The sequence below is a fragment of the Varanus komodoensis genome, unplaced genomic scaffold (genome assembly GCF_004798865.1).
Source record: "Varanus komodoensis strain SLA01 unplaced genomic scaffold, ASM479886v1 scaffold36, whole genome shotgun sequence".
NCBI classification, from domain to species: Eukaryota; Metazoa; Chordata; class Lepidosauria; order Squamata; family Varanidae; genus Varanus; species Varanus komodoensis.
In genome coordinates this window covers 37838-48605 of record NW_025335873.1, presented here as the reverse complement: position 1 = coordinate 48605, position 10768 = coordinate 37838, and the positions used below count along the sequence as shown (strand labels likewise).

The following is a 10768-nucleotide window of genomic DNA, read 5'->3' as shown; positions in this document are numbered from 1 at the left end:
GGCAGCTAATGGAACCCTTCCCAAACACTCCTCTTTCCCCAGGCTGGATGTTGCTGACCTACGTTTGTCTGGCTTTTGACACCCGAGGACAAGTGCAGGAGAGGCACTGCAGCCAGGCCCCGAAGCCACCAAGCCGGACAGAATTGTGCAATCCTGGGCCATGCCCGCCAAGGTAGAGCATCTCCCATGGGCAGGGCACGGCACGTCTTGCGGATCGTGTCCGTCCGTCCAGGAATCCCTATGGCGGCTCCCTGTGGCAGGCGGTGTCCAACTTGGCGGATGACACCCAATGATTCGGGGGGTGGTGAAAACCGAAAGGATTGTGAGGCACTCCAAACGGATCTCTCCCAGCTGGGAGAACGGGCACCAGTGTGGCAAATAAGCTAGTGTAAAGTGATGCATATTGGGGCAAAAATTTTTTCCCCAAATTCCAGTATTAGCTGATGGGTTCTGAATTAGCAGTGAATAACCAGGAAAGAGATCTTGGGGCTGCGGTGGACAATTCAGTGAAAATGTTGCCCCATCATCTGGCTACTGTGGAAAAGGCAAACTCCCGGTTAGGTGTACTTGGGAAAGGAACCGAAAATTAAGCTGCCCAAGTCCTGCCCCCATATAAATCTATGATGCAACTGCACAAGGAATACCGTGTGCTGTTCGGGCAACCAGACCTTAAAAGGAGATGCTGGAGCTGGAAACAAGGGTAGAAGTGGCAAGCAAAATGGTCGAGGGGTTGGAGCCACTCCCCCAGGAGGAAAGATGTCTCTGTGAAGGGTGACTGAGGGGAGACATGGGAAAGGTGTACAAAAGTCCGCACGGCACGGTGAAAGTGGGGAAGGAGGCCCTTTTCTGCCCTCTCATAATACTAGAGTGCAACGGGGTCATCCCATAAAGCTGGGAGATTCAGGACATATCCCTGGAAGGGCTTCTCCACATGGCACATGGAAGTCTCTGCCACCGGAAGCAGTGATGGCCACCAAACAGGACAGCTTTAAAGGGGACTAGACGGTGCAGGGAAGAGGCGGCGGCTAGTCCTCAGGGCCAGATGCTTCTTCCAGGATCAGAGGCACTATGCCTGCGTACACACAGTTGCTGGGGAACATGGTAGGAGGACGCTGCTGCCTGTGTGTTCTGCTTGTGGGTTTCTCACGCGAGATGGTGTGTGAACAGAATGCCGCACCAGGAGACTCTTGGTGGGTCCAGAGAAAGCGATTCCTTGCCGCAGGCAGCCGGGAATATGGCTTTTGTGCCTGATTCTGGTCGTCTTCTGCGTTGCTGCCCCTTTCCAGGTGGGAAGTGAAAGAGCTTGCCCCTTGCCCCGTGACCTGTGGCGGAGGGAAAATAGCTCTCTCGGTTCGCTGTGTCAGGCAGGACGGAAACACAACCCGCACCCTTCCTCACTCGAAGTGTGGCAGGATACGGCGGCCAGCTAGCAGCAAAGAATGCGCCACTGAGCCATGCCCAGCAAGGTAAAGGCCCTCTTTCGCGGGTTGCGAGCACTGCCCCCTCGGCTGGGTTCACGGTGCCATCTCCTCGGAGCCCGTCAACCGCCGGCTTCTGCTGTCCCCAAGGTGGTTCTACAAGAAGGGCACGTGTAGCGCAAGCTGTGGCGGAGGCGTGATGCGGAAGCTCCTCTACTGTGCGCGGGAGATGCGGGAGGAGGAGGAGGTCCTGGCCAGGGCGTTCTGCGAGAGTCTGCCTCGCCCTGCAGAGCAGGAAGCGTGCAACCTGCAGCCCTGCCCCCCGAGGTCAGTGGCTGCGTGCTTGTTCCACCGGAGTGGACGAGTGGGCCACATGCTGCTCTCCTGGGGTCTCCCAGAAGACCATGCCCCCGTGCCTCACACTTGGCCTCAGCCAATTATTTAGAGCTTTTCTGGCCTTCGTTCACACTTTCCCTGCTTTATGGTAAATACACCCCGCTGCTTTTGCCTGTGGCCCCAGAGAGCTTTGCCAAAACCCAGTGTGGCTCTCGGCCTGAAAGAGGCTCAGCACCACAGTTCCAGAGGCTCAGGGGAGCCCTTCCTGCCCCTGCCCACCCCAGCAATTCATTTTCAAAAAGCAATGATTTTTGAAAGAGCCGGAGGAGATGCAGGTTGGCTGGCTTTGCCTTCTACACCATTTAAAGAAATCCTAGCAACTATTCCTACTTTTGCCTATGTAGATTTAAGTCGACGTGCCAAGATTTTGTGCAGTTTTGTGCCTGTAATCATTCCCTCCACATCTTTTAACTCCCTGGCCCATTCGCAGTCCACGTAGCTCACAGGCAGGCAACGTGGCCACGGCCAGAACGGTGGGACTGCGCCCGAGGACTGTATGGCTTTGACTCCAGCACATCCAGGGGTTGCCAGGTTGCCTGCCCTGGCTTCGAGGCATGCCAAGGAATGCAATGCAGCGGTGCCCCTGGGTGCCTGCCTTCCCTCACTGGCTGGTTCTCTCCTCATGACAAGGTGGAAAGTGATGAAAGCTGGCCCGTGTTCCTCTCCCTGCGGGCTTGGCATCGCCACGCAGGCCATTTCGTGCGTGCAGCTTTCCGGAGGCCTGGAGGTGGAGCTGGCTGGAAACAGGTGCCTGGAAACAGAGAAGCCCCCGACCAAGGTGCCCTGCATCGTTCAGAAGTGCCTTTACGAGTGGCAATTCACCCCGTGGACAGAGGTAGGACCAGAGTGGGGCTCAGAAACACTTGGGCAAAATTCCATGGGTCACGTCTGCAATCTGAGCACTGGCGCCTGACTGTGGACTCTGGATTGCTTGGGTGACCAGCTGCAGTGGCTGAGATCCATGGCACTGTGGTGTGGGAACTGGAGCAGGGCACTGATCCTAGATGGCACATCTCACAGTTCCCAGGCAACAGTGTTGGGGGCCAAGACATCTGGGAATAAAATGCTATGGACCTTGGGGTGCTAAGATGCGGTTGCAAGCACATGCAGAAATATTTATTATCTAAGTAATATTTTGTTATGATAACAAGGTGTGCATCAGATACTTTTGAGAAATACGTCTGGACCATATTTTCTTCACTTTGTAGAAATATACCGTGGCTTTAGCTTGTTCTTTTTTGTTTGATTCGAAAAAACCTTGGCATTTAAAGAACTGTGTTGCTGCTGCTGCTGCGGGAAAGTGTTTCTGGCCTTTGTTCTGAACTTCTCTCTTGCCTGGGCAACAACCAGCTTCTCTGCATTTAACAGTCGCCTCTGGCTTCTCCTCCCGCAGTGCTCCCTGTCTTGCGGAACTGGCATCCAGAGACGGCAAGATTTCTGCATCAACCCCCAAACTGGGGCACGGGTGAACCCCATCTTCTGCATGCGTTCCCCAAAGGCCTTGACAGTGCGCACGTGCTCAGTCAGGGCCTGCCTCGAACGGGCCGCAGCAGACGCGGTTCTCGAGCAGGCTCTCCGGGCTCAGCCTCCAGAGCAGCCGACAACAGCGCCGGTCGCCCTTGGCCCTGGGGGACTCGGAAACGGGACCTCAGGCCTTCTGCCACTCAGCAGACTGGTACCTTCTGCGAGACGATCTGAAGAGATGCCAGGAGATGATGATGCCGAGGAGAAGAGCCATGCAGGCCTGTCCCTCGTGTTGGGGTCTAAGTGGATGTAGCTTTCGTATTGCAAAGAAATTGTTTTGGCCTTAATTATGTCAGAAGCACATCTCACAAAAGCCTTTCACCCTCCTAGGCAGCAAAAAAGTGAATGAAAGGTTGCACGGCTATCTTTTCATGACACCTCAAATCAGCTGCCTGGCCCATTTGCCTAATATGTTCTTTCTTCACCGCCATTCACAGCAAGGGTGGTCGGTCTCAGGACTGGGGACCAGATTTGGTTCTGGAAGGTCGTACCCCCTTTCCCTTAGAGGAGTAAATTTTGGTGGTTTCCTAGCAAGTTTCCCCCCATTCTATGAGCTTAAAACGGTTCTCCAAAAGCAGAATTGCTGGAGGTAAGACCTTTAAGGTAGCATGTACAGGTATTTGGCCCCTTCTCTTTCAGCCCTGGCCCTGCCCTGCAGGACCTTCCTTGCGATGGAATGGGTTGCCTGGAGATGGCCTCCAGGATTTGCCCACCCTACCTGTGGGCACATAAATGGTTTGTGTGGCGGAAGACACAATTTCACCCCTTCCTCTAGGGTGATTTGTTGGTACTGGATCATCTTTCTTTGCCTTTATGGGGAAAAGAAATGTTCTGACCCTTCTCCGAGGTAGGTCTCACCATTACCAGTAGCCGCAGCACCGCTTCGTTCTTCTTCCCTCAAGGTTTGGTTGTTGTCGGCAGTATCTTGGCAGACATTTTGCACCCTTGTCAGGCTGAGTTGCCATGCCATTCCGGGGCATTGTGTGATGTTTGCAGCACAAACAGAAACCATGCAGAATTGTCCCAGAACATTCTGCAGATGGCTTTCTTTTTTCCAGGCTGTGTATTGGGGCATAAGAAAACGGAAAAGCTCGGAAAAGTATCTGCTGGGAGAGACTGATTCCAGAGTTAGAGCTGAAGCAGCACCACAGATTGCGACTGCGTGAGGTTTTGGATTTTACCAACTCTGAGCCACCTCTTCATGGTCTTCCTCCAGGTGTGTGTGGAAGGCTGTTCCGCAGCTCCACGGGGTTGATCAACATGACTGGCACTGGAGCCAGCGACTGCACCGTTGCCATCGGCCGGCCCCTAGGAGAGGTCCTGACCGTGTGGGTGACGGAGAGCTTCCTGAATTGCAGCGCAGGTGGGTGCCTGGTGCAGTGGTGAGAGTAAAAGATGGGGACATCCCAGATGCACCTGGTGACCTTCAGAACGGAGGCATCTGGCTGCTTTCACCAGGAGCCAAATCCAGCTTTGGATGAGTTTTTGGGACTGCCATGCAGCTTTAAATATGGCTGGGGGGATCCCAGGAGCTGCCGCACCCCCACACTTGGTTGAGGGAAGGTGGGAATCAGTCCAACAAGCCCCAGCGCCTCAAGGTCAGTGGCCCCCGTTTTCTGCTCCAGGCGAGATGGTGCTGTTCTCCACGCGGACAATGTGGCGGATGGGCTGCAAAAGGCTGACCGTGTCGACCATACAAACCCGGACCAACACCCTGATGATCAGGCAGCGCCTCCAGCTGCCGGGGAGCGGAGTGGTCCTCCAGTACAGCAGCGGAAACGCGCCACGGAGATATCACCATGGTGTGTTTCTGCCCATTTGAAATGGCTGCACTGGCAGCAAATCGGGTGCTCTGCAGCCAAAACCTGCTTGGCACCCGTGTGAGCGTTTTTCCAGTGCCAGGTGAAAACCTCCTTTTCTTCCCAGCATCTGATGGCCTTGGATGGGGCTTCTTCCTCAAACTATTTACCTTGGTCTTGGCTCTGTTTTTGTCATACGTTGTTTTAAATGGTTTGGAAACGCTGCCTATGTTAAACCCAGCGATAAAGCACCATAACGGCATGATCATGGGACATCATCTGGATTTTTCGGAGTTTGAGCGCTGAGGTTCTCCAACCTTGCTGCTCATGCTCTGGGCCCCCAGCTGAACCCCACTCCCGGGTCTGCAGGGGAGGAAGGAGCACTCCAGGCTCTGGGGAAGGGAGGTGGCCAAGGTCCTACATCTGCACGGATTCCAAACGGTGCCAGCTTTCTTCCCTCCCCTTTGCCAGCTGCTAGGAAAAGTGCAGGGCACAAATTGCAGGGAGGCGCCTCAGGCCTCAGGCTTAAGTTCAGAGGCTCATGAGTCCTGCCCTAAGGTGCTTTTTCCAGCAGAGGAGGCATCGAAGGCGTGCACAGAAACTGACCTCAGCTGCACTGTGGGAAGGAACATCGAGTGGCTGGCCGGCCCCAGTGGAGGCGGTGCTGCAGTTCGGTCTCCGGAGGGGTGGCTGCACTCATCCGTTGCAGAAAAAGTAAAAGAATTAGGCAAACAGTTGCCACTTGCAAAACTGTTGGGCAGCAGCAGCACCTGGTTTGCTGCAGGTGATGCAAACAAACAAACACCAAGCCTTTGTTCTCCTTCAGACCACAAAGAACCGAACCTCTTTGTGGGTTGCCCTGGCTTCCCACCTGCTCCAAGCGCTGCGATTAAAGCCCTCAAAAGGTCGGGGCTGGGTTACCTTCCATACCTGGTGGAACATCTCCTTCCATATGTACCTGCCCAAACCCTGAGGCCCTCCTCATCCCTGGATGTCTCCCTCACATGGGATGGCTACTGAACAGAACCTCCTCGGTGGTGGCCCCCAGTTGTGGAACGGCTCACGGAGGCTCACCTGGCATCTAAATTATGGTCTGTTTTGGTGCCAGATGAATGTTTTTAATCCTTGCAGGTATTTTAGTCCTTCAGTTGTTATTGTTTTAAATCAGTTATTGCCTTTTTAGAGCTTAACATTGCTTCTGCTTTATACCATTGTTTTCAACTGTTTTTTCAAAGTGAGGTATTTTATGGTTTTCACTGTTGTGAACATCGTAGAAAATTTTGACTCTTGGGCAGTATAGAAATGCCATAAAATTAATGAATACTTCAGCCATTTTGTATTGGTAATTCAAAGAAAGAGATCAACATGAAATGGCTCACCTGGGAAAAGATAAAGCACCTGAAATTTTACTAGCTTTGATAGAAAAGGAAGGGCAAAAGAGTAACTGTCTAGATTAATGGTGTTTTGGCTCCAGAGCTTCTTGGGGCAGATACAACCCTGCAGCAAATGGAATCCTTTGCCCTTCTTTGTTTCCTGTTCACTAACCCAGACTGTGATGTGCAGTTGTTTGGTCCCCGTGGAGAAATCGTGGATCCTGCGCCTTCTGGCGGTGGGGAGCTGCAAGCTGCTTGCAGGACGTTTATTGACGTGGCCCCACGGCTCCGAATAGCCATCCACGCTGTATCCGTGGCCCCGAGTGCGGACGTCCCCAGCCAAATGCACCACTCCGGTTATATCTTGGTGAGAGCCCCGCACAGATTTGTGGGTGCAGAATCATGGATTTACCAGAATACCATCAAGAATTCATCTAGCGCAGAGCTTGCCAAGGATTTGGGGTCAGTGGGAATTTTGAGGAGCTCGTGCGCATTCTCACAAAATGAATAAAACACCGAGTAACTAAAAAAAACTTTAAAAAACGAAATAGGGTTGGGCAAGGAGAGGCAGCTACAGGCCTGTGGGCATCGCACTGGCAGCCCCTTCTTGACGGCAGCATATCAAAAGCCTGGGGATTCCCCACTCATTGTCTGAATTCTTTTCAAAGCAGCTGTGTAAGGTAGGCCAGGGTCGTTCTCCTCATATCCCTTCTCCAAGATGTTTGCCTCTTGCATTGTAGGAATCCTTTTTAAGGGGGATGGGAGACCTTAAGTCAGGCTTCCTCAACCTGGAGCCCCCCAGATGCTTTGGAGCAGGAATGTGCAGACTTCAAGCTGGCTAGATAACCCAAAAATGTATTTTATTTATTAAATACATTTTATACCACCCAAGAGCCCATGTGCTGTCTGGATAGTTAACAAGATCAAAGACAAATGCAATGCAATAAAACAATAAAACCAGTAAAATCACTAAAACAACCAATAACAAACAAGGCCACCATTGCCATATTAAGTTAAAAACAGTGGCATAGTAATGATATAAAATACAATATTAAAACTAAAGGTTAACTATTAAAATATCTGGAAAATAAAAGGTTCTTACCTGGCAGCAGAAAGAGAAAAGGGTAGGTGTCAGGTGTACCTCTAGAAGAGTTGATTCCATAGGTGAAATCCTAAAGGCCCAAGTTCCAGCAAGTGGAAAAACAGTGGCTTGGAAAGAAGCAGACATGCATTTAGAATTAAGGGATTGGTGCCCCTCTCAGGGGAAGAATTGGTTTTTGGGGAGAGGTGGTTGACAGTCACAAGGGGTGCCTGACCGACTGACCTTGCACTTGGCAGATTCGTGATGTCAATGCCATGAAGACGGTGGTTTTCCGTGGAAATCAGCTGTTCTACTGGGAATCAACTGGGAGCCAGGCCGAAATTGAATTCAGCAAAGATTTTGCCAACGGTAGTTTCCGAGCAGAGTACTGGGTCGTCCTGCCGAAGTAAACAGCACCACAGAGATGTCAGAATTGCCGATGGGCTGACCAGCTGCAAAAAGAGGGCCTGGCAACCTGCATTTCTTCTGGCCGGGAGAATGCCGGGAGCTGCAGTCCAATAGATACGGAGGGTGCCAGACTGGAGAAGGCTTTTGTATTCTCCAGGGTTATATAGCCGGGGGATTTTGCAATGCACCGCTTGCCCTGCAAGTTGGAAAAGAGCAGAGGGGCAAATCTGGCAGCAAAATTCTGCTATGGGTTGGAGCCCAACGTATTATTAGCTTGAAAATAAACCATTTCACTATGTATCAATTGATCCTGAGTTTGCTGCTCTCTGCCCTTACCTGAGGGCAGGGCTCAAATGGTGTGTGTGTGTGTGTGTGTGTGTGTGTGTGTGTGTGTGTGTGAAATTTCAGGCAAATTGATTCCTCTCGTCATGTGTTTGTTTCCCAGATCCTGGGGCTTTAAAACGTATCACAGCCTTCCCAGAATGACACAAAGGCAGAATGTTGCCCAGTGTTGATAAATCCATGTAGCCTGCATACAGCTCTCACAAAAACCAGAAGTTGAACATAAGTATAACATCCCCAAATCTATTTTAGGGTGATATTTTTATCAGGCCATCCACCCAAATATGCAAACTTTTGAGATCTATGGAAAGCGTGCAAGGTTTGGGATGATTTTCTGGTTGCCTTGATCATGGTATTATAGTATTATCTATAGTCTCCTTCATGGACCACTGCCTTGCCGTGACGAAGGGGCTTGCATAGCTCAATGAAGCTCTGAGCTGTGCCGTGCAGGCCACCCAAGATGGACAGTCATAGCAGAGAGCTCTGACAAAACGTGATCCACTGGAGAAGGAAATGGCACCCACTCCAGTCTCTTTGCCATGAAAACCCCATGGACAGTACCAAAAGACAAAGAGATACGAGGCCGGAAGTTGAGCCCCTCAGGTCGGAAGGTGTCCCATGTGCTACTGGGGAAGAGCGGAGGGCTAGTACTAGTAGCGCCAGAAAGAATGAAGCGACTGGTCAAAGCCGAAGGGGCACTCAGTCTCAGATGTATCTGGTGGTGAAAGGAGAGCCCGATGCTGTAAAGATCTATACTCCATAGGAACCTGGAATGTAAGATCCATGAATCAAGGCAAGCTGGATGTGGTCAAACGAGATGACAAGCCTGAACATCGACATCTTGGGAATCAGTGAACTAAAATGGACGGGAATGGGTGAATTTAATTCAGATGACCATCGGGTATACTATTGCGGGCAAGAATCCCTCAGAAGAAATGGAGTAGCCTTCATAGTCAATAAAAGAGTAGGAAAAGCAGTACTGGGATACAATCTCCAAAATGACAGAATGATCTCAGTTCTGGCAAACCTTTCAACATCACAGTAGTCCAATCTATGCCCCAACCACTGGTGCTGAAGAGGCTGAAGTTGACTGGTTCTATGAAGGCCTACAACACCTTCTAGAATTAACACCCAAAAATGATGTCCTTATCCTCATGGGGGATTGGAATGCTAAAGCAGGAAGCCAAAAGATAACTGAAATAACAAGCAAGTTTGGCCTTGGAGTACAAAATGAAGCAGGGCACAGGCTGGTAGAATTTTGTGAAGAGAATATGATGGTCATAGCAAACACTCTTTTCCAACAACCCAAGAGACGACTCTACACATGGACATCACCAGACGGTCAACACAGAAGTCAGACTGACTATGTGCTCTGCAGCCAAAGATGGAGAAGCTTTATACAGTCAGTAAAAACTAGACCAGGAGCTGACTGTGGCTCAGATCATGAGATTCTTGTTGCAAAATTTAGGCTTAAATTGAAGAAAGTAGAGAAAAGCACTAGGCCACTCAGGTATGACCTAAATCATATCCCTGATGAATATACAGTAGAGATGACAAATACATTTAAGGAATTAGATCTGATAGACAGAGTGCCTAAAGAACTATGGACGGAGGTTCGCAACATTGTACAAGAGGTAGCAACTAAAACCATCCCAAAGAAAAAGAAATGCAAGAAAGCAAAATAGCTGTCTGAGGAAGCTTTACAAATAGCTGAGGAAAGAAGTGAAGCAAAAGGAAGGAAGGAAGGAAGAGAAAGATACATCCAACTGAATGCAGAATTCCAGATAATAGCTAGAAGAGATAAGAACGCCTTCTTAAATGAACAGTGCAAAGAAATAGAAGAAAACAATAGAATAGGGAGGACCAGAGATCTCTTCAAGAAAATTGGAGATATGAAGGGAATGTTTCATGCAAAGATGGGCATGATAAAGGACCAAAATGGCAGGGACCTAACAGAGGCAGAAGAGATTAAGAAGAGGTGGCAAGATTACACAGAAGAACTGTACAGAAGAAGCTTAACATCCCTGATAACCACAATGGGGTGGTCACTGACCTCGAGCCAGACATCCTGGAATGTGAAGTCAAATGGGCCTTAGGAAGTCTGAGCAACAACAAAGCTAGTGGAGGTGACAGCATTCCAGCTGAGCTATTCAAAATCTTAAAAGACGATGCAGTAAAAGTGCTACACTTGATATGCCAGCAAATTTGGAAAACTCAGCAGTGGCCACAGGATTGGAAAAGGTCAGTTTACATTCCGATCCCAAAGAAGGGCAATGCCAAAGAATGTTCAAACTACCGCACCACTGCACTCAGTTCACATGCTAGCAAAGTTATGCTCAAAATCCTACAAGCTAGGCTCCAGCAGTACGTGGACCAAGAAATACCAGAAGTACAGGCAAGATTTCGAAGAGGGAGAGGAATTAGAGA

At 50.2% G+C, this 10768-nt stretch overlaps 2 protein-coding genes across 3 annotated transcripts; both read left to right on the top strand.

The window, feature by feature from the left end:
* The first annotated feature begins 110 nt into the window (after positions 1-110).
* Positions 111-3676, top strand: LOC123028341 (A disintegrin and metalloproteinase with thrombospondin motifs 13-like). The gene is made up of 5 exons (XM_044440081.1): positions 111-172; positions 1287-1466; positions 1569-1745; positions 2445-2649; positions 3208-3676. The coding sequence occupies exons 3-5, from the start codon at positions 1618-1620 to the stop codon at positions 3589-3591; spliced, it is 717 nt and encodes a 238-aa protein (XP_044296016.1). The 5' UTR covers positions 111-172; positions 1287-1466; positions 1569-1617; the 3' UTR covers positions 3592-3676.
* Positions 3677-4036: 360 nt separating this feature from the next.
* Positions 4037-8468, top strand: LOC123028340 (A disintegrin and metalloproteinase with thrombospondin motifs 13-like). Of its 2 annotated transcripts, none has more exons than XM_044440080.1 (4): positions 4037-4701; positions 4964-5140; positions 6687-6877; positions 8445-8468. In XM_044440080.1, exons 1-4 carry the CDS (start codon positions 4599-4601, stop codon positions 8457-8459), a joined length of 486 nt encoding a protein of 161 aa, XP_044296015.1. In that variant the 5' UTR covers positions 4037-4598; the 3' UTR covers positions 8460-8468. The 2 variants fall into 2 exon arrangements, with proteins under 2 accessions (XP_044296015.1, XP_044296014.1); XM_044440079.1 differs by lacking the exon at positions 8445-8468 and adding an exon at positions 7849-8291.
* The last annotated feature ends 2300 nt before the right edge of the window (positions 8469-10768 follow it).